This window comes from Aspergillus luchuensis, chromosome 8, assembly GCF_016861625.1.
Source record: "Aspergillus luchuensis IFO 4308 DNA, chromosome 8, nearly complete sequence".
Taxonomy (NCBI): domain Eukaryota; kingdom Fungi; phylum Ascomycota; class Eurotiomycetes; order Eurotiales; family Aspergillaceae; genus Aspergillus; species Aspergillus luchuensis.
Window position 1 is genome coordinate 1,129,393 of NC_054856.1, and position 24,909 is coordinate 1,154,301.

Sequence of the window (24,909 nt, forward strand, 5' to 3'; positions counted from 1 at the left end):
GGGATGAACAAAGAAAAAGGAAAAGAAAATGAGACCGTTATATAAGGAAGACGTCCCAAGCCGTCTCTCTGCCCCTTTACTTGGCGGGCACCCGCTCGTAGAAGACAATATAGGCTTGTTCGTTCTGCAGCCGGTCTTTCGATCGCAAATCGCGCGGGTTGAAATCGGTCACCCACTCGTCATCGAATCGTCGCCAGCATTGTCGCTGCGCATCTCGCACCAGAGAGATGTAATGCCCGCTGCCCATCGAGGATCCGATATGCCGCAAGACTCCGTACGCATCGTACGTGAACGGAGGCACCATCGCCGCGATCGGGTCGTGGGGTAATCCGTTGGTCTGCCCCTGATTATATGCCGAGAAGACAAAGTCATCCATCCGGAGTCCGTGCAAAGGGAAGTCGATAGGCGTATGGATCTTCCGTGCAGTCTGGGTCTTCGACGCCGAGAACCGCTTGAAATGGACGACCAAGATCTGCGGCGCCCGCGTGATAATGATCTGTTTGGTGGCCACTCGTTCGCACTTGCAGTACGGACATTTCCACACCTCATCCCCACTCAGCATCTCTTCTTGGCAATAACTGCGAAGGCATTGATAAATGTCGCCCGTGCCCGACGATGGAATTTCGACACTGATGCTGTAGAATGCCTCATACGTGGTTGATGTCCGCTTACAGGTGGTGCAGCGTAGCCGGCTCGCGTGCTGGCCTGCAAAGAGCGATGAAATGAACGACTCTTCGCGATGACAGTAGCGATCCCACTCAATTTTGGAAACCTTGGGAACGGGCATTCTCTCGCGCTGCATCTCTTCCTCGAAAGTCAAGGGTCTGAGAGGCGTCCGCTGCCAATTAATGTTGAGGTCCTCGTGCAAACAGTCGACGACAAAGTCGAAGAATTCCTTGGCATCCTGCTGGCGATCGATAGCCCATTCTTGATTCAGTCGTCCGCAAAAATTCCGAAAGGAGGTCGGCATAATCACTTCCACGTCATTCTTCCAGAGTGACCGGATCAGATTCGCGAAAAGCCCCGGCATAACGCCTTGGGAGCCCTTCCAGTTCTTTTGTACATAGTACCGAAACCGATTGTCGATGAAGAACTTGCTCAACACCACTGTAGCGCTCAAACACTGAAGGGTAGAGTTCATGTAACAGGTCACGCCAAAATTAGTCAAGCCAGTCCGTGGGAGCTTCAGACGGTTAAGCATCGAGCTTGGTGTGTAGAGAGCTGTTTTGGTGGCAGAGTTCTGTCGCTCCAACGTAGGTTGTATTTGCCGGCCGTCTGAAACGCCACTATAACTGGGCCGTGGGACTGCAGGCGGAGGCCTCGATGGAGCAACAGGAACAGGTGCAGCATAGTTGGGCGCCGGTGTCCCCGCTGGCCGAACATGGGGCGTCACCATTGACTGCTGGATTGCATGTGGTTCTGGGAAGCGCCGCAGGAAATCCTCATATGTGTGCACAAAGGGAGAGACAGGTGGCTCTTCAGCACCTTCCGGTTCTTCCGTGAGTGCCTCCTCCTCGACATAGGCCCCGGGGTCGATTTCTTCCGTCTTAGACTTTTCCATCCACTCTGTGAGCTCTTGAGGATTCAGTGGCTTATATTCGCGCAATCTTCTCTTCCTCACTTCCAAGCTAGAATTGGCACTGACGATAGTAGGCACTCTTCCTAGCGGTCGCCCTGGCCTTCTGACAGGCCTCTTTGCTTGCAAAGATCCCATCACAGCAGCAGTGGAGGATGTAGCAAGAGATTGCTGGCCAACTAGATCGATCCATGCGTCAAGGCCGCCAAGCAGTAGTGCAGGAGGTCGTCCATCTTTCAATGGCTTATATGCGTTGAACTCGTAAAGCGTGTCATACAGGGCTCGAAGATGAGGAGCCGTAGTGCCTACAGGAGATCCGGCTAGATAACTGACCGACGCCGTTCCCTGGTCATAATAAACGACCATGTCATACTCGTTGCGCCGCTCGAATAATGACTGCTCATGTTCCGGCGACACCACCAGGCGTTCTTCGAGCTCCTCCGCTGACACATTCTCCTTTAATGCCACCGGTTCAATGCAAAGGATCGAGGAGGCATAGATGTGGCCACTATCGTACTGGTCCCGGAAACGCACGTCAATCAATAGAATGTTGTATTTGCGCATATACTCCAGCAGCTTCTGGGGCTCAATTGTGGTGCTGTGAGGGAGATCTGCACTACTGCTTTTGACCTCCTTCGCCTGGTGTACACCGTTCGGAGTTTGCGACCTGTAAGGATTGTCGTCGAAGCCATCATGGCTAAGACTACTGCGAGAAGATGACGTAATTTGGGAATACCGTGGGTTGACGGGACGAGAGCTTTCAACTGAGGTCCTGGGTGGGTTTGAGGGTCCTTGTGAAGGCACTGTCCAGATCGGGCTGTAAGTTGGATCGGGAGCACGAGGAAGAGATGTATTAAGGGGCACTTTCGGAGGTATAGTAGGTACGCTATGGGAGGAACCCATACTACGGGGCCCTAGAGGCCGCCGCGGAGGTACCCCTTGAGACATTTGGGACGATGGTCGAGAAGGGAGATCCTGAGTCGGGGGTGTTGAGGTAGTACCGTTTTGGCCATTGGACATAGAACCTACATCAGATGGAGTAGGCGGCGACATTTTTAGTTTTGCGAATCTCTCAGCAAGTGCATCCCCAGCAGGACTCGAAAAACGATTCATCTTCGCATTTGCTTGGGCTGATCGTTGGAATTGCGTGGGGCTAGGCATCCGCAAAGAGTTGTTGCCAGCGTCAACAGGGCGACCTCTTGGGCCCGGACTCTGCCCAAGTTCAGGAGACACCACTTGTGATCTTGGTCGTGGAGGGTTCGACCGAGACACCCCACCAGGCTGCACGTTGCTCAGCAAATTGTTCTCCAGTATTTGTTGTTTGATATCATCCATTGTCCCTTGCTTCATCCGCACAGCCTGTCACCATCAGATTAGCCACATTGTACGAATATTAGACATCACGACTTGTCACAGCACTCGATGTGCTTTGGGAAGCCACGGCATACCATCATCAACTCCCCGAATCGTTTGTACCATCCTGGACGTTGGCTGGCAGTGGCTCGGTAGTCAGGATGATTAGGTATTAAATTTATTGTGATCTCCGACGCTCGCAGGTAATGCACATAAGCCCGATCCAGTTGATCGGTGTCGGCAAGCTCACGGGCTCGATCTATGGCCACTTGCGCTCGCTCCAGCAGAACGCTTAGCTGTACGGAAAGCGGGTCAGTCATCCGCAACGTCACCCGTTAAGCGCATAGGAAATGGGAACCAACCGACGTATAGTCGTTTAGATCAAGCGCTGCTGCTTCATCTTGGAGATCCTTAATATTGGGGAATCGAGCTGGTTGAGACCCGGCGGGGGACGCATAACTGTTGTTGGCCTGATACGATCCTAGTCCGGCGGCGATTGACTTCCCGCCCGGCTGCATACCACCGAGGGACTGAGGGCGGCGGGGAGCGGTATCCCACGGTGCAAAGTCTGGAGGAGAGGGTAGGGCCGCTGCATCTGGGGACATTATATCACAGCGAGGAAAGCCAAATCCCAGCACATGACCTGGAGGACGGCTTCGTAGGACACGCGGCGAGGGGCAATCTGGTCAAACTCGGGTTCGGAAATCGAAGGGGACTGGCTGGAAGGATAACGGGGAAGTCGGAGAGGAAAAGACCGATGGCGACCGCAATGACAGACAGGCCCGGGCAGAGAGAGTTGGAAGAAACATGCAAGAAAGAGAGAGCGCAAGACCTCAACGAGGGGAGAATCGGACAACTGCCAGGCCAGATAGGCAGCCAACGTTGCGGGATGGAACTGGATGAATTGGGATGAATGTTTCTGGGGTAAGTCGGTATGTAATGCGCCGGTATCGTCATGGTGGTGTTACTCACCACCCGGCCTATGACGCCACTGCTTGACCCTGGCTGCCTGGGGCCGCCTGCTGACTCATGATGCCCGACCAATGGCGGGGCCACATTGTTGCCTACTGCATTAGGTAAGATGGTACCTCCCGCCATCATTGCTCGTTACTGTTATCGCTTCGATCTGCCTGGAGCTTGTTGTCGACTCCCCTTCTTTCGCCCTTGACTTTTCAACTCTGGTCTGTTCCTGAAGCAACCCGGGTTGTGGTTCTGGTCATCTTTCTAGTTTCACCTCTCCCTCTACTCTACCGACTAGGACTGTACCCAGCAGCCCCTCCCTTCCCCTTGTCGCTGCTACCCAACGTCATAGCGATCCTGGGCTCCGCCATCGTCAGATTATCATCCATTGCGCACTGTCAACATGGCGGGGTGGTTCTCTTCAACGTCACCGATCGAGGATCAGGTGGAGAAGGCCACCGCATCTTCCCTGTATGTCTCCTTCTCTTCCCATGTCTTATTTCGACCGTATTCGGCCTGTAAACGGCCCCCATCCAGTCAACCACCAAGTGACTTCTAACAATTGGCGCAGAGAGGACATTGCGCTCAACTTAGAGATCTCCGACCTTATTCGATCGAAGGGTGTCCAGCCCAAAGATGCTATGAGATGCTTGAAACGCCGGTTAGAAAACAAAAACCCAAACATACAGCTGGCGACATTGAAGGTTGGCTACTCGACTTCGTTGCAACGATATTTCCATGCTGACGGGTGGTTTCTCATGCAGTTAACAGACACATGCGTGAAGAATGGCGGTACTCACTTCTTGGCGGAGATCGCGTCGCGCGAGTTCATGGATAATCTTGTTTCGCTTCTCAAGACCGAGGGTGCTCCGCTAAATTCCGACGTGAAGGCCAAAATGTTAGAATTGATTCAGGACTGGGCTATGGCAGCCCAGGGCCGTATGGACCTGAGCTACGTCGGCGAAACATACCGGAGGTTGCAAGACGAAGGCTTCCGATTTCCCCCCAAGACCCAGATTAGCGGAAGCATGCTGGAAAGCAGTGCGGTGAGTTGCTTATGCTGCAGTACCTTTCCCTTCCTGATGCTAACATTCGAATTGCGCAAGCCTCCTGAGTGGATCGACTCCGATGTCTGCATGCGCTGCCGTACTCCCTTCAGCTTCATGAACCGCAAACACCACTGTCGCAACTGCGGAAGTGTCTTCGATGCCCAATGTTCCAGCAAAACCCTCCCCCTACCTCATCTCGGAATCCTGCAGCCTGTTCGAGTGGATGATGGCTGTTATGCCAAGTTGACTTCCAAAGCCCTTGCGCCCAGCGGCCTTTCAGACCGGGCATCATTCAAGAACAACTCTATAACCAAATCCAGTGTGATGGAGCCTCGTGGAGGTAGAGCTGAAGGGGGGTTCGATGATGATCTGCGCCGGGCGCTACAGATGAGTTTAGAGGAGGCGCAGAACAAAGGCTCAAGTGGTTATGTTCCACAGAGTACGGTCCAGCAGCCACCGAGAGCACCTGCTCAACCTGCCGTAGAAGAGGAGGAGGATGCGGATCTGAAGGCTGCTATCGAAGCGTCTCTGCGTGACATGGAGGAGCACAAGCAGAAGCATGCGGCCGCTTTGAAGAACACATCGTCTGCAGACACACAGTCCCGCCAAACACCAAGTGCAACTCCGTTGCCAAAGAACTCCTACGAACTCAGCCCAGTCGAGGTAGAGAACATTCATCTTTTCGCCGCTCTGGTCGACCGACTACAACACCAGCCTCCGGGCACCATACTCCGCGAACCTCAGATCCAGGAACTCTACGAAAGTATTGGCGCGCTCCGCCCCAAATTGGCACGGAGCTATGGGGAGACCATGAGCAAACATGGTAAGCCGTTACCATGGTTTTCATTCATTCCTGGGTGAAAGAGTCTTGATGGCTAACACATGAGATACAGACACTCTCCTTGACCTACACGCCAAACTCTCGACGGTTGTCCGATACTATGATCGCATGCTTGAGGAACGGCTATCCAGCGCTTACGCACAACACTCTCTAGGGTACAGTCCGGTCCCCGGCGGATCGCCATACCCCAACATCTACCCGCCCATGCCCGCCCAGGCGCCTGATGGGAAGACTGGAACCGAAAGCTTCTACTATGGAAATCCGATCGCCGAGAGTCACCAGGCTCCGACAGCGCCTTACGCGCAGCCTCAACCCGAAAGGGAGCTGCATGAGAGAGTTGGGACACGTAGTGGTACCATGAGCCCTAGTGTCTACGCGCATCCATCACAGCCCATCTCACCCAGTGTACCCTGGAACGGCAGTGCTCATGCTGTTGCCTCTCCACAACCTTCGAGTGCCAGTATGGCTTACCCCAGCAACCCTGCGGCTTATGCGGGGCCAGCCGGTCCGACGCAGTTCTACACCTCTCCACCACACGTGGAACCCGATGTCAAACCGGCGCAGCACGCCCGACCAATGGAGCCAGACATGCCTTATCAGGGCTCACCGGTGATGCAACGGGAGACACTGTATCAACTGTCGGCACCGTCAGCCCCAGATCTCCCGGCCGACCAAGGACCGGCTTCAGGCTACGGGCTTCAGCGGCAGCCAACGGACCCGTCTGCTGCATTGTTTTATGCCCCGCAGCCTCCTCAGGGGCACCCCTATCCGGCATACCCTCAAGGCGCGCCGGTACATCCTGGCCAGGCTGGGGGGGATGTCTCTCCCGTGGGGGTGACGCCGGCTCATGCACCGTATCAACAGCCCACGCCGTCTCGGCCACCGGTAGAAGAAAGTCTGATTGAGCTGTAGAAGCAAGGGGTATGCAGCGGGGGGTTGTGGAGATGAGGGGGAGAGGGGCGCATTCCGATGCTTGTTTTTGTTGCTTATACTTCCCTAGTCTTTTGTCACCGTGATACCAAAACATTGGTTGTTTGCAAGCCACGAAATTGTATGTACAGATGTCACAAATCCTGTGGATGGAAGACTACTTTCGGAATTCTTTAGTGTAATATTAGTTGTAGAGGTTGTAAAAGTACGTAGATCGTGTTAGGAGGAATTATCCGGGAAGATTCAATGGAAGGGAGATAAGAACCCAAAAGAGCTAGATGAGGATGGGGAAATGCCTCGTGGAGTAAGTTGCTGGCGATCGCCGGTCTCAGTGGCAAATGGAAATGGAAAAATACAGCAATAATGGATACTCGGTCTGGACTCGGTATGGAAACGGGAACGGGGAAAGGTATTATTCAGTCATTCATTCGTTTTCCATTCCGGATTCCATCTTCGATCTTCAATCTTCAATCTTCCATCATCTTTCCCTCTTCCTTCTCCTCGATCTGGGGGGAATTTGATTGTCGACTGCCTCCTACTCCTCAATGTCATAGACTACGACTACTTACTTGCCAGTGTGTCTTTCCTTTGCTCGTTTCCATCCATACTTTATATACATAGTCTACATCCACTACCTTTCTCTCTCCTTTCTCCCTCAAGATCTCCCCTAACTTTACTCTTCTCTCTCCCTCTCTGTGATTTTACCCGAAACTCCCTCCCCTCCACATCTCCGTCTTTTCTTCAGCTTCCTTGTTCCCGGAACTCCGACGTTACTTTTTACTGGTGTAACCCATTTCGCGTCAGCCACCAATTGCTTCTTCCCCCCACGCTTTCCCAGCATCCTCACATCTCTGCTGGAAAGACAATCGCTCTTTGCTTTTCCCTACTTAATTATCTGCAGCTCTCTTTCTGGAGATCCGGCTGTTGTGAGACCCAGTGACTCTTAAGTTACTTATACTGCTTGACCTGGGCTGGTCCTCTAATACTGCAGAAAGTCCTACCAATCGCTTTGATCGCTATTCCTCCGACGTGCTGCTCCTCGCCCGATCCGGCGCTGATTACCCCCCCTCCTCTCTCCTCTCTCGCCGGTGTGCCCTTTCCCCTCTCAGTCGGGACGCCCTTGCTTTTTTCTTGGTATTACTCGCCTTGCCTGTGATTTCTTATTCCCGCCATGCCGACCTCCAACACTTCCTCCCCAGTTAAGCGCCCGGGGCTGGGCCGCCGCGCTGTTTCCTCTCACGCGGTCGTCACGCGCTCCTCCTCTTCAACTACCACCATCTCCCAAGGCGAGCTCTCTCACTCTCACTCCTCCAACCCTCAGAAGCTTCCTCATCGCCCTCATCGCCCCCATTTGGTCGGCGGTGGTCATCGCAATCATCACCGCAATCCTTCCTTCGGAAAGAACCTGAATAAGCTACAGAGACACCAGTCCTCCCACCAGATTGGTACTACTACAACGACGACGGAAGGTCCCGCTCGCGTGCATCAGCGCAAGAAGTCCGCACCCGCAACACCCGCTGCAAGCCCCCGGGGGCATCACGTCCGCTGGGATGGGGTGTTGGACGAACCACACCGCAGCACCGGTTCGATGAAAAAGAATTACTCGAGTCCGGCTCTCCGACGCAATACCTCGGGTGTTTTGGGGAAGAAAGCTCTGGTCACCGACCGTCCTCACTCGAGCTCCGGAAAGAAGAAGACCGTGGGCTTTGAGCTGGCAGATTCCGACAACGACGACGCTGACTGGGAAGATACCACTCAGTCACCTGAAAGTACCCGGCGCAGCTCGGTCGCACAGTCGAAGGAGAGTGTGGAGAATCCTGCCGTGCTGGTGGACCCCCTTACTTTCGTCAAACGCTCCTACCCACAATTCCCTCGAGCAACCAGTCTTCCAGAGTCAACCAGCAAGAGTTTCGGCGAAGACCACCTATCCGACGACGACGATCAAGACAACGACGATAACACTCCACAACAGCGCTCTGATTCTGAGGAAAGACACGAAGAAGCGGGCCGCGCTCTCGACCATCCCGATATTGCCGCTCGCCTGCTCAGCCCGTCCCATTCCGCCAAAGCACCGCCCGCCATGTCTTCCATCTCCGCCACGGTGAAGCCGACCGCCGTGGAATCGCTCTCGCGCAATGCATCTCTGACCAACTTGGCCTCCGGGCCTGATGGTGCACGACGTCCCCTGTCTTCGTCCCACAATACGTTGGCGCATACTCCGGGTACTCAGGCCCATGCGACCTCGTCTTCAATCGAAGGCGGCGTGTCGAAGTTCATCATTAATAATAAGACTGGACCACATGCGTTTTCTCGTACCGATTCCGACCCGAATACTCCCTCGTCCTTTCTACCACATTATCACCCACAGACACCACCATCCCCTCGCGGTACCAGCTCCAGAAAGCCACGAGCCTCTCCACCGTCAAGGCCTCTCGGTGCCGAGCCGCATTCCCGTACGCAGCAAAAACTTTGGCTGCAACGCACTGCGGCCCTCAACACGTCGCCGCCTGACGGTCATGGCGTAACTGCAACAGTCTCCCCATCAGCCATAGATCCCGCATTCATTGCTGTGACCCACGCTCGGCCGGGCGCTGGCCCATTTGAACCCGGCAGGGCCCTTGTCAACGGGCCTTCCCGCACAGGTGGGGCCGTGCACGACAATGAAGTCAAGCATATCCGCAAAGCGTACGAGAAGACAGCGTTGGAACTCACAGTCGTTCGAAGGTTCCAGTCTCCCACTGGTGACAGCTTCAACCGGTTGAACATGATTCTTACTGATCTCAAAGGTGGTGCTGCCAGCTCCAGCGTAGGACAACGCGCATCACTTGGCAAGCCGATCAAGTCAGCACCAGCACTGACCCTCCTACAAGAAGGCACAGGTCGCCATAGCGCTAGCCCAGAGCCCAGACAGCTCATCGGCAAGAGGGATCACGACATGCACACCTCAGTCTCCCAGGCCTATCTCCAAGATCCAGATGATCTTGTGAGCGAATCTGACGCGGCTCAGGGACACAAGTCTCAACACCCGTCCCATCGCATACTCTCCACATCTGACGAACCCGTCCATGGTAGTTCAGCTCCGGAGGACATCACCGAAGACACCCTTCGTGTCAATGAAGCGGAGATGATGATCCGTCGCATGTGGGAAAGTCGCGAAGTGGCCACCGCAGGCTAATTGTACAACACCTCCCCTCCACCACCCTCTGTTCACTATGTACCGCTGTCATTTATTTACGTTCCCGTTTATTCTTTATTAGCAACCATGGCGTTCGGTTCCACTCGATGTAGCGCTAAAGGTCGTTTCGGAGTCAATTGTTTCTTTTGCGTAAACGGCGTCATGATGAGATATCACCCTGGGATGTTTTATGCTGCTGTTGCTTATGCCTTTTTCTCTTCTAATTGCTTTTTCTTCTCGCTCCTACCCTTCAGCCTCCTTCTACCAGCCTCATTCCCTGTCTATCTTGTGTGCTACGATTATAGATACTCTTTACGTAATAGTGTAATCAATTTAGTGACAACCACCTCTTCTGTGCTTATATCGCCTTACGTCGGCTATGTTTCATGATTTCTCAACCAGCAACTGACTTACAGAGAATAACTAGTTAATCTTAAGTAGAGAAAATAGAGGTGAGGGTAATATCATTCGTCTCAGATAAACCATACAATACACACACATACATACAGTTACCCAAAATCATAAGAAAATAAATAAGTCCAAGTCTATCCCGCTCGTTAGATCTCTTTCTTTCGTTCTTCTCAATCGCTCTTCCTGTCTATAAGAAAAAGAAATATATCATTGATCCACATAAAAGTATATTAGCAGGGGGTATGCACACACATCCCTACTTCAATTGCCAATCATAGTCGTAGAAAGATTCAAGTAGGAGAGTGTGTATGCTCAAGCAACTTTTCCGCGTTCTCGGTTGCCTCGGCCGCGAGCAGCGCCTCTACCGCCGCGACGGGAGCTGCCACTAGTTGTGTCTGGGTGGTTACCATTAGCTTGTGGCCGCTGTGGTTGTTGCTCGCGCCGAGGAGCGGAAGGTGTCTTCTTCTGCTGCTGCTGCTGCCGCTGGTCCTTCCGCGGAGGTTGTGAAGGTGGTGGTGGTTGTGATTGTGATTGTGAATGTGGAGTAGAAGTGTCAATGGTACCGTTGGGGCCGTCGCCTTTTCCGCGCCTCTTACGCTGCTGATGACCCTGGCCTTTGCCGCGGCCACGGTTACCTCGGCCGTCTCTGGCTTCTTGGGCAGTAGTGTCTGGGGCAGAGCCTGGCTCTGGGAGTCCTTGGACACGTCTGCTTTCTTTGTCCCACCATTCTTGGAACTGTTGCTCCAGTTGAATGTCTTCGAGATTGTGCTTCGCTGTGGCGGCTTCGTGCAGTTCTTCTTTCTCGGTTTGTTGTTGCATCAGGATGGTGGCTAGTGAAAGTGAGTTGGCTGATGGAGTATGGAAGCTCGTTTGGTAGGGTTCTGGTCGTGGTATGTGACGGATGGATTGGATGGGGGGTTGAGGATTTGCTGGGGGGTTGGAAGTAGATGGTGCAGCGGTTGATGGCACTGGAAGTGAGGGCTTAGACGGTGTTTGGACCTTGTTGGGGGTACTGCGACCTTGGCCTTGAATAGGTGTGGTCTTTGGTTTTGTACCAGGTGGCGGGGTGCCAGCAACCGTTTGACGGAGAGTCATCGAGGGCTTTGGAGTGGACCTGGCGGATCCTTCGGACGGACTTGCTTGCTGCTCGTTGACGGGGGCGGGACTGCTCGTGCTCGGAAGCTTCCAGGGGTTCTGGGGTCCTTCCTTCGCCTTTTGTTGAGCAGCAAGCATGTCCTGCATCTGCTGCTGCTGGATCTTCTTCCGTTCCTTCTGAGATAGCTTGGAAGTAGCATTGTTGTTCTCACGGCGAGCCCCCATTCCCAAGCTAAGGTTCGATACCCGGTTTTCCGAAGCTTCGCTCATGATATCTTTGAGACTCTTCTTGGACGAGGATAAAGCCGAGGAGCTCCAGGGAGGTTGAGCATCTGGCGGGGTCAGGGATCCGTTCCTCTTCTTGTAAAGTGAGGCAGCGCGAGTTTCGCTCGGTGACTCCGGAACTGCAAGATCTCGCGAGGAGGCCATCTGGTCATCCAGGTAACTTCGACCCCCGAATGAATCACCGTCGACTAAGCTAGACCCAAGAGCGGGCGAATCGAAAGACGGCTTGTGCTTATTTGCAGCTGGTGATTTATCCTCTCGCACGACACCCTTCCCTTTCCCAGACTCCCCAGGAGAAAGTAGATATTCATCATCCATCTGGAACATCAAGTCGCCCACAGACTGCCTCGATTTGAGCAAGGGGCTGCTACTAGCTGGAGTCGAGCTATCCTTCGCCGGGGTAGCCTTCACTCTCTGCGCTAATGGCGAGACAGCTGCCTTTTCATTGCTCATCATACGTGGCTTGCCCTCGGAGGCGTCAATGCGATTGAGGCGAGACCTGATTCTCATGGAGTCAATCCTCCGCTTCCTGTCTTCCTCTATTAAAGACACTACTTCGGGGTATTTCTCGAGAACGTATTCTTCTGTGTTTCGTCCCCGCGAAACTGGGAAGCTAGCCATCTGGTTGTCGCGGCAGACAGTGTCAAGAGCACCGAGTAATATGTCGTCGAGGTCTTCCAGTAGCCTCCACAATATGTAAGAATCACAAACATTGTTGTGCAATGGGGGTCCTCTTACCTGTTCGCCAGCAAGTCCTCTAGATTCAAGCATATGTACTCTAAAGCAGCATCCTTGAATTCTGTCACAAAACACGGAGCAATGGCATTGAGCAGATGGCACACACTGCGTGTGTTCACTAGAGTACGTAAATAAGCGACAAGGATCAAAAGGTAGAGAGTATTAACTTACCAAACATCCCAAGCATCTTCTGACATATCTGGGCCAATCTGTCGATCATCAATTCATTGGCCACGAATGCAACATCGAGGACCAAGTCGATAAAATCTTCCAGATCCCTCGATCGGACATCATCGAAGAGCTCAGCTTCCGTGTCGGCATACATGTAGCGAAGAACAAAGTTGAACACATTCGGCTCGAAGTGCCTGAGGTCAATGCGAACCATGTGTTCCGGGTCTGCGCGACGTGACAATAGCCACATGCCCTCTGAGCGGCCAAAGAAGAGGGCATTGAAGAAGGGACATCTCTGACAGATGACTTGGCTGTGAGCCTTCACTTCGCTCCCATTCAGCTCGATGACCACATCGGCACTGTCAAAGAACGCCGGGTCCCTGATAGCTCGCTCCATGTCAACTTTGAGAGATTTGGTTGGCTCAATCATAAGCCTAGCAGCTCTCTCCAGGGTCGAGAGTCCCAGGTGGCTAGCAATACGCATCACCTCGCTCCGGACTTGGCGATATCTGGAGGCACTCTCCGGCGAGTACCGCACCTGCTGCCAGACGTCCAAGATGCTGTCTGTGTATACAAAGAAAGCAATGTTTAGGACAGTAAGTACATCGACGCCATGCATAATGACGTGCGTCTGGCCCCGATCGTCACGCTGAATTGTCACAGTGTCAGGAACAGAGGCGTGGTCCGTACCGCGGAAGTCCTGGAATGCTTTTCGCAGCACCAAGCTGCGTCCTGTTAGGATGAATTCATGCACCGGTACTTGTATGTCAGATTGGCTCGTTCTGAGCCACACAGTCCCAGCTGGTGCCCGGGACTGTGAGGTTTGAAACAATGGTTCGATCTCTGAAGACGACATGACGGCTCTTCTGATAGCCATGGCAGGCTCCATGTCCGTATGAACATCCTTCTCATCAGTCTGACTCCGCGGGTCTATGGTTTCCTGTAGCGAGTTGAATGGAGACAGAGGAAGGATGTCTTTCCACAAGGTAGATTGGTCGACGCTGATTTGCTCTTTCGTGACCTCTGAGTCGCGTTGCACGGCTGCATACGCCCCAAAGGCATTGCTGGATACGCCAATAACCCGAGATAAGCCGGGTACGCGAGCAAACTTGTAATCCTTCGATGCGCCATCCTTCGTCTTCCCTCGCTTCTCCTTCCTCCAGGCCGAACCGGAAACGGTACAAATGACGATCGAACCATCCTGCCCCACGTCTACATCTGCAGCGGCCATATGGGCTTTCTTAATGGACCAAACGCGAGTCGGCTGGGACAGAGAATTGCGGGTTTTGGATGGGTTGGTCGTTGAAGTTGATACGGGCGGATGTTCTGTCTTGTTGACCTGAACTGTATATACTTCACCAAAGCTGGACAGCGCACAGATGGTATTTCCACCCGACTTGACCTGAACGATCTCATTGACAGATGAACCATACCGTGTAGCCATAAAACTGTCCTTTATGAACCTCGAACTGACATCCAAAGGAAACAAGAGCTTCGAATAGCCGTATTGCGAAAATACCCAGACTTCATGATTCTGGAGGAGAACTGCCGTCGCCTGATCGATAGCAGACACACTTTGAATCGGGGCGCTGAAAAGAGATGCTCCTACCCGCCGGGGCGTCGTTTGGATTTCGAGTGAACGAGCATCAGAGTCCACCAGCCCCAATTGTCCTTCGTTTTTACCGAATGTGTACAGACCAGAAGTGCTAAAGACGACCGAATGAATTGCCGATGCTGCTGCTCCAAGAATAACCTCTTTCTTGAAGGGATTGAAAATTTGTCGAGGCGAATTCTGTATAGGCACGTCGTCCCGATTGTTGCTCCTTGGGAGACTGTAGCCAAGTTGGCCAAACTTGTTGCTGCCCCAGCTGAAAATTTCGCCGCGGTCAGTGATCGCTAGCGTATGGTCTTGGCCTAGGGCAACAGAAACCACCCTCCTATTTGCGAGTCCACCCGTGTCTATGCAGACAAAACTAAATCGAGTTGACTCATCCCCTGTACCAAGGCGCCCGCCGGGCCCGAAACCACAGAGGAAGAGGTTAGACTCGGGGTCAGTAGTGAGAATAGCTGTGTGAAGCTTCGACATAATAATGTTCTGGATTTTTATGGGCTTATTCTTTACCAACGCTGGCAAGTCCGTTGAGTAGCCGGGTTCTTGATTGGGGTCAAATGTGTCGTCATTCGACCGTTGCTCCAGAAATTCACGGTAAAAGCGTTGTAAGAGGTGCTCAGGTCGTTTGAGAGTGATTCTTTCAGGATATTGACGATCATCTTGATCGCCAACTCCAAGGTTCAAGTTCTTGTTACTCCCAAAGGTGAACACTTCGTCACCAGACAAATTAGTTCTGGGCTTCACAATACTCCTCGCACTGCGTGAGTCTTCGTCAAAGCCTTCTCCATGGGATGACACATCGGAAGCAGCATCGCTGTTGTCCATATCTGCAAGAAGCGGAGCTTGAGCTGTCGTCCGGGAGCTGATGCGTTTGATATCGCGAGTCGCGATCGTCGCCCCATACACATCGAATGGACTATAACCTTCTCGGTCCTTGATTCTAATCAGGCCTCCGCTTGGGTGCCCGGGATTGCTTGCTTTGCTGAAGTCTGTAGCGTCGCGCATGTCCCGAGCCATCAACGCCTGGGCGATCGTTGCATTTCCTGCGTATAAAGCTCGATGCAAAGCCGTCCAACCACTTTCCCAGTCTTGCGCATAGATATCAAGAGTGGGGATCTCGAGCAGGGCTATGGCAAATTCGATCGCAGTATCTTTTGGCGAAGACGCCACATGATGAAGGAGGGTTCGACCATGATGATCTCGGGCATTCAGCTCCTCCCGAGATAGCGTCTTGCCAGGGCGCAGGCTACCACCTCGATCCGGTATGGGGGTACCTGGGGAGGTCCCCGTCAATTTCCTGCTCTTCGTCGACGTACCTGGCGAGGAGGCTATCACGGACCCGGGGCTTCCCGGCTTGAAGGGCGAAGCCCCTCCGATTCCCGTCCGCTGGCTGCCACCCGTTGTATAGGTGGCCGTTGCCAGGAACCGCCGAAAGCTCTCAACGTCATCATAAAAGAAGAAACCCCAGAGCTTGCTACTCATGTGCCCAAAGTTGTAGTGTGTCAGAAACTCTTATCAACCCAGAACCAGAGCGTCGCTGTAACCGCGGAGGGTTGGCGGCGCACCAGCAAGAGTGTGGGTGACAAGAGTATTCTGACCGGACAGAAAAGGAGGGGTTGACGATGGTCAACGCGGGGGTGCAATTTATCGGAGGTTTTTTCGAGAGGAATATGTCAGGGCCGTAGATGGGAGTTTGGGATGCTGTAGGTGATGGCTCTTTGCCGATGAGAATAGTTGAAGCGAATCGAGCGCGGAAATGCGGTGGCGACGATAGCTATACCGGGGGGGACGAATATTGGACTCGGAGTCTTGGTGAACAGCGGGGGAGGGAAGGACTCAGCGCGTCGGGTAAGCTGGAAGGAAGGTACGCGACCGCGAAATCAAGTCGGATGACCGGGTTCAAGGAGGGATAGAGGCCATTAGCCGGACAGGAAGTAAGATGGACTGGAGGGTGTTCGCAGGGAAGCACAGACTGATTATGCCTTTCCTTCCTGATCCGTGGATAATACTCTCCGGGCGGTGGCCAATCGCAGCAGCGCACCCCTCCATGCTCCCCGACGGACGGCGAGGAGCATTTCATTAAATGTGTAACCATCATCTGTTACAATATTAATATCTCTGCTATTGATGCTGGTATATGTGAGATCATCATTGGTATTACATCCAGCTACTGAACAGGGGTACTAGCATTGCAACATTCATGCGTATCTCATGCCCTACAAGCCCCGTGCCACTACGTACTTCCATAAGTAAGTATATCTGTTGTAGATCCCGTTGTTCGGTCGGTTACAACTTAATGCTCAATAGTACCAGGACTATGGCCTGCAGCTTGACAGACATACCACATATATAACTCTTCTTCAATCTCATCCTCTCCGACAGAGCTACTCTGATGGGGCGATCTCACAAGATCCTCATCTGGACACTATTACCATAAGCCTGGCGTATTGCATAAGAAGATTGGCTACATATCTATCCATTGCTATGCCCTAAGTTAGTCTCCTGGTTTAGGTATCAAATCATCTGAAGATCCGCCAACAATTGCCCGGTTAGCTCAATTGGTCAGAGCGTCGGACTTTTACGATCACACGTGATCCGAAGGCTGCGAGTTCGACCCTCGCATCGGGCGATTTCTTTTTCGCACCTTGACCATGGTTGCCTCCCATTTTTGCCGACATTATGATAACAGCCACGGTTGGGCTACCATTGAAAAAGGTGGAGAATATGGTAACTTGAATTATATAATATTTTTGCCATCTTCTGTCGCTTTTCATCATGTAAAAGCGGTTGACAGGTGGATCTGGACACTTTCTCCACCGTCGCACATTGGCCAACGTAGCCCACTACCGTCCCAAAGCATTCAAATCAGATAGATAGGCTGTCACGTTATCAAAAGTTGCCCGGTTAGCTCAATTGGTCAGAGCGTCGGACTTTTATGATTAATCGTAATCCGAAGGCTGCGAGTTCGACCCTCGCATCGGGCGATCTTTTTTTTATTTTTGTCCCTGCCCCGTTCATTTTGAACGGGCAATATCCTCTCAACAGCCAACACCAACAACCACTATCTAAAAATCCTGTCTAGTATCGTCCATCATTTGTGATGGTGGACATACAATCAAGCTGTTGCACACAGTCTTATCGGACTCGCTACTCTTCAGCGTGTATGATTAGGCGCTTGCCTGCTTCCTTTTTGTTGTACATGCGCTCATGACTACTACCTCTCTCGAAATGTATTCTATGCTGTCGCCATCCTCGTTGTCTTTACTCCAGACTCAAATTTCTGCACCATTGAGGGCCAAGCGTCCCATTCTTCTTTGTCGTATCATCCATGCCAATCAGTGGTTGTGCTAAAATTACCCCTTTCTATCCTCCTTTATCCCTCGACGCATTGCTTTGTCTAGTTATCCCAACTGACTAAGAACACCCTGACATGACCTTAATTTCCTTGTCCCTGAGCATGCTGTCAGGTGGGACCCTATATCCATCCATCTTATCAAGATAAGTTTACAGGGATGCACCCAATGATCGGATACATCAGGTTTTCATGCTCTGCTTTAGTTCATAGCAAGCATTTGTTGTCACTCACATCTTGCGTAGGCCTTTGCTGGAAATGTCACGGTCTCCACATTGTTGCAGGGACCCCGGGCGGATGTTCTGAATGATAATGCTTGAGGGCGTATTCAACTCACTAGAAAGTAACTTTCAGGGCTTTGTTGACTTCTCGACGAGCAGTGGGTCTGGACTGCTAAATATTTTGGCTTCACTGTCTCCTTTACCAATCATGTTTCTTCTAGTACATCGTAGTCAAAATATTCACAGCTGTTCCGTATTTATAGATTGACTACACTAGATAACGCACTACAGTATTTGTGGAACCTATTATCAGGTAACACATGAATATTTCTAGCAGTAATCAATAAAATACGATAATGAATCTCAACAAGCCCTTCCTAAGAGTAGACCTTCATGCCTCAGGCATGAGGAAAGCTACTACTGGATGCGGTCAGAGCTATGTCTGCCTTGAGATTGAAGGCGGTGTGTAAGCTATGCTCGTGGCTGCCTGTAGTAATCTCAGGAATCACGGGTCTTCACATAGATTCTATCTATCATCATGTAGGCAACAATCGGCCACAAGGCTACAATTCCACCAGAATGCAACAGCCCAAACAAAGGTACGAAAGATGAAGTGTCCAGGCCCTATTATTGTGATCTAGGTTAGCGCATACAGCTGTACCACCAACTGGCTCCAAACAACCACATCCAAGTCTTTTGAGAGATGCGCCAGAGCCGATTTCCATTGGCTTGCTTGCTTGCTTTACTTCCAAATTTAAACATACCCTTTTTTTATCCCCGATAAAGTCCCACGCTTTTCCTGGGGATGATGCATCACCTATCATTATTCCCCGATTCGGGGTCTGCGATGAGTTAGGAGTCTAGGTTGTTTGAAGGGGTCTTAGCCAGCCGCCTAGGCTGCAAACCTCGCAGTTCCGGTGCATCATGCCGGCAGTGTGTTGTACAGTAGACTAGATTGCATTGGCTCAAGCTGAAAGGTATAGCTACAGGCTAAGGTACAGTGCCTTGTAGACCGGGCAACTGGCGTCTGCTCTCCACCTAACCTGCAGGCCGTTGCAGGTGAGGCAGCCAGTCCCAGGACAGTTGGGGGTGTGTGGTCCATGCTCTCGGTGCTCGGAGGCTGTCTGCGCTCTGCGATCCACCCCCATCTCGTCGGTCTGCGTCGCAGACATCCCAAGTTGACTGTCAGTTGAGCTGGCTCTGAAGTCTGTTTGGCTTCAAAGAAATTGCCGTCTACCGACGACGGCGGACCAAAAGCACGACATTGCTGCGTAGAAGGTTTCGCGGGCACCACAGGAAAGACTGAGATGGCTAAAGTTAGAAAGCATGGAATGTTGTCATGGATAGGGATTATCATGCAAGTTGATTGATCGCCTAGGCGCAAGCGGTAACTTTAGGAGGGCTAACCCATTCGGGGATAGTCTGAATTTAGTAGTACCGTTCCAGATGACAAGAGCCCCCCTTTTCTTTTCGAATTCGGGTAAGATACCACGCATCTGACGGGGTAATTACGACTGCCTGGCAGGCCCCCGTGCCAGTTGGCAGCCAGCCACGCCTATCAGGCTATGACTTCATGCTATCACCGCTTGATCAGCCTTTCCTTATCTCTCGGCCAATACCGTTCTGTGACGCAGACACTAGACTGGGCCGTACCTGGTTGATACTGGTTCATACAGAACTGCAGCCGCAGCTTGCGACTTGACCGCCTTCGAATCGCCCGTTTTAATCTTTCCAGCTGCAACTGCTCACCTCCTGCACCATAATCTTGGTCCGCCCAAAAATACAGACAGAGCACAAGAGCATTCCCTCGATCAAGTGGACGACTCCCTCCCTTACTGATTAGTCTGATCTTCTCGTAGCCATTGACTGTATTGTCCCAGATCGCATGGGTTATTTCATTTGGGGGACCTGCTGTGGCACCCGTCAGCCTGACTGACTGACCGCTCGCACTTGACCTGCTTCCTTTCAAACCACCGAGTCACCGGGTGTGCGTCACAGACCTTCTGCGCCCGTACGCTTGACTGAACTGACTGACTGACTTTCATTACCATAACGCCTGTCTCTCTCTTCCCTCTCCCTCTCTCGCTCTCGCTCTCTCTCTCTCTCTTTTCCTTTTCCTCTCTATTCTTCCACTTCCTACATTTCGTCCTTCCTCTGTGAATCATACTCTCCTACTACAACCTCTTCCCCTCCCCTTTGGCCATCCACTCCTACTTCCCTCATCTGTAGTTCTCAACCATGCGTTCCTAAAACCCCTTGGTTCTCCCCATTACGGTGAGAACGCCGTGCACCCCCGGACGCCTGGATCCGCCCAAAGTCGTCAGTGCGGAGAAGCTCCCAAGGTTGTCTAGACCGCATGCTCCAAATGCTCCAACATCTTATTGTTGCCTGAGCACAGCAAACGATGATATCGGCGTCCCTCGTTTTATTCCAACCAGTGCCTGTTACTTAGCGCTCAGCCTTTCTCTCCTCTTCTTCCATCTTTCTCCCTTTGTCGACCTTAACTCGGGCTGTTGGGCTTGTTAGCATGGCCTTCCGCAGTGGGACCGTCACCCTCCCGTTTCCTTGATCTACAGACATACACGCAGCGGTCGTTCTGGACGCTGTCTCCACTAGAAGACGACTCAGTCACGATTCTATCCATTTCTCTACAATATCCGCAATTCACATTATGCATCAACACCCCCGATCTCCGGCGCCTGCGGCGCCCCCCTCCGCATCCAGGCCGGGCGCAAACCGCTCCGATGACCGCAGAGATCAAGATCTCCGTCCGAACTCTCCAGCTTTCGACCCCAGGGTACAGCTTACACGGGGATTGGGAATAGAGACGGAGGCTAGGTCATCTGGACAGACGTCCAGTTCACGCCCAGCGAAAGAAGCAATATTGAAGCTCAATCAGCTCGTATCGGTATGGATTGAACCCGGCTTCTAGTCCCCTTATCTATGTAACAAAGGGCCCATTGGTTAATTGTATATTGCGTCTAGAATTACCACACAAAAGCTGCTCTAGTAATACTGGCCTCTCGGATCGACTTCTCTCGCTCAGACGATACACCGAAATTAAATCCCAAAGTCAATCGATGGGTATGCTACATCCCCAAATATGCTGAGCCTCTGCTTCCCATCAATTGTACTTGGTATCCATGTACTCTGCTAACTACTTTGCTCCATCTTCCAGTTCGCCATCGATTTAGAAGACATCGATGCTCTCCGAGAGGAGCTCCGATTCTGGCGAACGAACGACGTTAGCGAACAACTGCCTCCACCGTTGATCATCGAGACGTATCTGGATACAAAGGATCTGACGAATAACCAGAGTCTCGTTGCCTTGGATGAGCAAGGGAAAAGATTTGATGTTCTGGAATCTCTTTCTAGGTCTTCAGAGGTACAAGCCAAGGGGCCGTTATCGTCTAGGTCCGAGGATGTTATTCTAGAGCGATGGAGGGTGGAACTGGGGAATACGCCTAACAAGGCACTACCGGCAGATCTTGGCTCAAATCTGCCAAAAATATATAAGCAGAGTATCGTGACGTTCAGAACGTTATTCACCTACTCCAAATTGTTACCCGCATGGAAGCTCGCAAAGCGCAACGGGAGGCTTCATACGCACCCGGCGCTTAAGATCAGGTATCGTATCTTGGTTGGGAAGCCCAATCCGGATAACTCCAAGCCGGACCGATTGACTACGCCGCTATTCGACAGCCCTAATAGGGTGGTCGATACGTACACCTTTGGGACCACGGAGTCGCCGGTTGGATACCTTTCCATCCAAGTGACCTATCGAACAAGCTGTGAGTTTCGAGTGGACGACTCGGAAGCTCTTCTGAGTTCCCGATTCATGGGAGCCGACGATGAAGTCTTCCGCCCTTCACTTCCTAGCAGGGATTCCAACCTCAAGGCCGCCAATTCCGGGGTCGGATCGGCTCCTGTCGAGAAACGAACTGTCGAAGACCCTGACCCAAGTCGAGCTTATGGGAGTCTATCAACGTTCCACCACGTCGGCCCTACGACCAGTGCGAGTCCAATCTCAGCTCTTCGTGCCGCCCGCGAATCAGGAGCTGCCTCGCCATCCCCTCCAAGTTCCTCTTCCCGGAAACCTGTAGAAGTTGTGAAAGCAAGTCCTCTGGGCCGTGCTGCCGTTTTGGCAAATGAAAGTAGCCCGGGCGTTGCTAGACGATCGTCTATCTCTTTCCCTCCGTTCAAAGCACCACCATTGTCTGCGTCGCCATCTCTTGTTGATCCTCCACTGGGTATGTCGCCCCGGTCAGGGACAATGGCTCGCCCTTCGTTCCCAGAATCGAAGAACATGCCACCGCCGTCCATGGCAGCTTCCGCTCGCAAATCCTTACCTTTGCCCGGGGCTCCTGAGACTACAGCTACTTCTTCCAATTCGGCATCACCTCGGCCTACGCCAACCGCAAGGTACAGTAGCGCCTTCACTCATCGACGGGGTAGGCCTTCTTCGGGCAACATCAACAAAATAGACGACGAAAATTTGAGTGGCAAGACCAGTGCAACGTCTTCCAACCCTCAACCTGGGTCAGGCTTACTTGCTGAAGCCACGGGGACAAGTGCAGATTCCATTCATGCAGACGATGAGAACATTACGGAGTTCCTGAAGATGCTGGATTTGAGGAAAGATCTCTTGAAAACATCAAACTCGGCTTCTGCTGATGTGACTGCACGCCGGACAACGGCTACTTCGGCTGCGTTGACCCGGTTCCAGCGAATGAGAGATTCGAACGCACAACTGTCGGAGTCAATGTCATCTTCTATGCTCTTGCAGCGCTCATCGACCTCTTCGAGCAAGCAGCTCTCGGGAGTGCCCCCCATGGTGGCAGGTACTTCGATTTCGACGGCCTCTTCTCCGGGCAAACCCATTTCACCCCATACCCCACATACTCCGGCCATTCCGTCTCGCCTCAGTTCTAACAGCATCGTTGATTATGGCAACGATAGAGGTCGCGAGCAACCCTCCTCGGTCGGAGATTACACTCCCGAGGGTCCGACCATACCCCATCGCCCCTCCGTCGCAACGGTGAATGCCATTGACATCCCTACATCACCAGGGCTGCCATTCCCACCTTATCGTCGGCCCAGCTCTGCTGCTCCACCCCCTCCACCAGTTGCGGCCGATGATGATGAGATATTCCCCTTCAATCTGCGCAGCGTAAGCCTCGGGGCTGAGGAGAGATCACACAATAGCTTAAGCGCCCTACAGAGACAGCATGACCTGGAAGGGGCTACATCAACGACCCAGCCAACGCGCAGGGAACAACGTCCCCCGTCGGTCAGCGAAGATCCGAGCCGAAGGTCGAGCTCAACGGGGCACCGAACGAGCCCCCACAAGCGGACATCACTGTCAGGGCCAACAGCGACACCGTCGCCGTCGAACAATCATATCTACCAACCACGCTTCGGCCTTTCTCGGGGGCGAGGGCTGTCTGGTGGGCCGCATTCCCTCAGCTCCGGCTCGAGTAGTCTTGCGCGCGGCGCTCCTTCTGATCTCGCTGAGCGCGATCATGATCGTGATGGCAATGCAAGTGGCAGTAACAGCGGCACCTCGGCTGTTGAAGATCGTAGGGGAGCTGGGCGACGACCAAGTTCGGGCCGAAACATTCCTCCGCCACCATCACAAGCTGAAGAGGACGAGCCGCTATTGTTTGCTATGAGCGATTTCGGGGCCTCCCGGCGAAGCTTCGAAGAAGGCAGACATGGCAACCAAGGTAGGCGACTCTAATGGAGTCGCCTTATTTAGTCCTTATTTTCTTATTCCCTCTATCATGTTGTCGGTCTCGTACAATATGCGTGCCTGCATTTGAAGGCTCTGTTGGAAGTTGCCATTTTGGGGGCTTTTGTATCAACCTTCATATTTATGCTTTTTCTCAAACTTCACTCTTCTGATGCTGTCTTTTTACGAGGCCATGCCTTATTTTTTTTTTTTTTTTTTTTTTTTTTTTTTTTTTTTTTATTTTTTTTTTTTTCCCCTACTCACAGTGATCTACTTTTATAGACTGATCTGCAAGCGATACGGCCATGTGCGACCCGGAAAGGCGAATAGAGGATGATATAAGGGGCTTTTTCTCAAGGTTCTATTGTTTTTTAATTTCTGGTGTCAAAATCTGCTTAAACGGCCGTCTGCATTCTGGAGTGAATAGTGTTTTTGGGTTCCGTTGTATCCATTCGTTTTTGTCTGCCTTTTTGAAGATGGGGATATTGATCTATCCCTCGTTCTTTTTCATTTTTACTATTCTTCTTACACTCGCGCCGTCTGCGTTTACACTTCTTCCTGATGACTCGACTTTTCTTCGTCTTTGGTTAGCGTCATTGAGTGATCTGTAATCAGAGGTATACAGGCCCAGGGAAAGGCCTGAAGTTGCTTGCTTGTGCTCATTGTGGATAGCTATCAATGATTCGAAACGCAATCTATCATGATTCAACAAACAACAAATCTATATGTTACGAAGATCTTAAGAGAAAAAGAAAAGGCTTGGAAAATATCATTTCCATGGACCTCAAGCTGCATTACAATCGTCAACTTCAAAACCTAACTAGACACCTTTTTACGTACTCCGTTCATGCACACAATGCTTTTTTGTATCTCTCTCATGCCCTTCAATTTTAGATCTATGTACAGTACAAGGGACAACAATTATTTTGGAAGTTGAGGGTGGGTATCTGCTTATCACATGCTGATTCAAGGAATCTCGTTGCCAGGATTTCCTTAGGCAGCGTGAAATGTTGTTCTTTCCCGACTTATCCCGATAATTTTCTTCGTCGGAAGCCTCTAGGATGAGAGGCGGGTGGACATGCACATGATGATGGATGGTAGCAGGGTCCACGTGGCCTGTTACACCGTCTTCTGCATGTCATGTCATATCTCTGATTGTTGATAAGATAGACATGAGATGAGTCTAGTATCGCCCAGCAGGAGGAGAGAAGTGAAGTGGGTGGTGGGCGAGCATGTTTTTTGGGAACCGGCCATGTAGGTAGGTAGGTGATGAAGGAGATGATGGATGGGGGAGAGCAAGACAAGACAACTGTGTCTGTCTTTTTGCCGGCTAAAGGAGAGCTCTGGGGGAGTTATACATGCACGGTATATATGAACTGCCAGTGCTCACGAGGGGATTCTCGACTTGT

At 52.0% G+C, this 24,909-nt stretch overlaps 6 protein-coding genes and 2 non-coding genes across 8 annotated transcripts; 5 read left to right on the plus strand and 3 right to left on the minus strand.

Annotated features, from left to right (window-relative positions):
- Positions 1-76: 76 nt before the first annotated feature.
- DOA4 (putative ubiquitin C-terminal hydrolase) lies at positions 77-3,534 on the minus strand (the record flags this gene model as incomplete). The annotated part of the gene is made up of 3 exons (XM_041681419.1): positions 77-2,935; positions 3,025-3,225; positions 3,292-3,534. 3 exons carry the CDS (start codon positions 3,532-3,534, stop codon positions 77-79), a joined length of 3,303 nt encoding a protein of 1,100 aa, XP_041548364.1.
- A 758-nt stretch (positions 3,535-4,292) lies between these two features.
- On the plus strand, positions 4,293-6,691 carry vps27 (ESCRT-0 subunit protein VPS27; the record flags this gene model as incomplete). The annotated part of the gene is made up of 4 exons (XM_041681420.1): positions 4,293-4,360; positions 4,461-4,593; positions 4,654-5,761; positions 5,832-6,691. The coding sequence occupies 4 exons, from the start codon at positions 4,293-4,295 to the stop codon at positions 6,689-6,691; spliced, it is 2,169 nt and encodes a 722-aa protein (XP_041548365.1).
- A 1,189-nt stretch (positions 6,692-7,880) lies between these two features.
- AKAW2_80405S (uncharacterized protein) lies at positions 7,881-9,884 on the plus strand (the record flags this gene model as incomplete). The annotated part of the gene is made up of 1 exon (XM_041681421.1): positions 7,881-9,884. One exon carries the CDS (start codon positions 7,881-7,883, stop codon positions 9,882-9,884), a length of 2,004 nt encoding a protein of 667 aa, XP_041548366.1.
- A 723-nt stretch (positions 9,885-10,607) lies between these two features.
- Positions 10,608-15,678, minus strand: AKAW2_80406A (BTB domain and ankyrin repeat protein; the record flags this gene model as incomplete). The annotated part of the gene is made up of 3 exons (XM_041681423.1): positions 10,608-12,360; positions 12,414-12,531; positions 12,585-15,678. The coding sequence occupies 3 exons, from the start codon at positions 15,676-15,678 to the stop codon at positions 10,608-10,610; spliced, it is 4,965 nt and encodes a 1,654-aa protein (XP_041548367.1).
- Positions 15,679-16,739: 1,061 nt separating this feature from the next.
- Positions 16,740-16,825, plus strand: AKAW2_t80011S. Its single transcript has one exon. It is a non-coding gene; the product is annotated as a tRNA-Lys (tRNA).
- A 269-nt stretch (positions 16,826-17,094) lies between these two features.
- Positions 17,095-17,180, plus strand: AKAW2_t80012S. The gene has a single exon. It is a non-coding gene; the product is annotated as a tRNA-Lys (tRNA).
- A 1,511-nt stretch (positions 17,181-18,691) lies between these two features.
- AKAW2_80407A (uncharacterized protein) lies at positions 18,692-19,126 on the minus strand (the record flags this gene model as incomplete). Its single annotated transcript, XM_041681424.1, has 1 exon — positions 18,692-19,126. One exon carries the CDS (start codon positions 19,124-19,126, stop codon positions 18,692-18,694), a length of 435 nt encoding a protein of 144 aa, XP_041548368.1.
- A 1,314-nt stretch (positions 19,127-20,440) lies between these two features.
- Positions 20,441-23,509, plus strand: ATG13 (putative autophagy protein Atg13; the record flags this gene model as incomplete). The annotated part of the gene is made up of 3 exons (XM_041681425.1): positions 20,441-20,677; positions 20,755-20,853; positions 20,948-23,509. 3 exons carry the CDS (start codon positions 20,441-20,443, stop codon positions 23,507-23,509), a joined length of 2,898 nt encoding a protein of 965 aa, XP_041548369.1.
- Between the last annotated feature and the right edge of the window lie 1,400 nt (positions 23,510-24,909).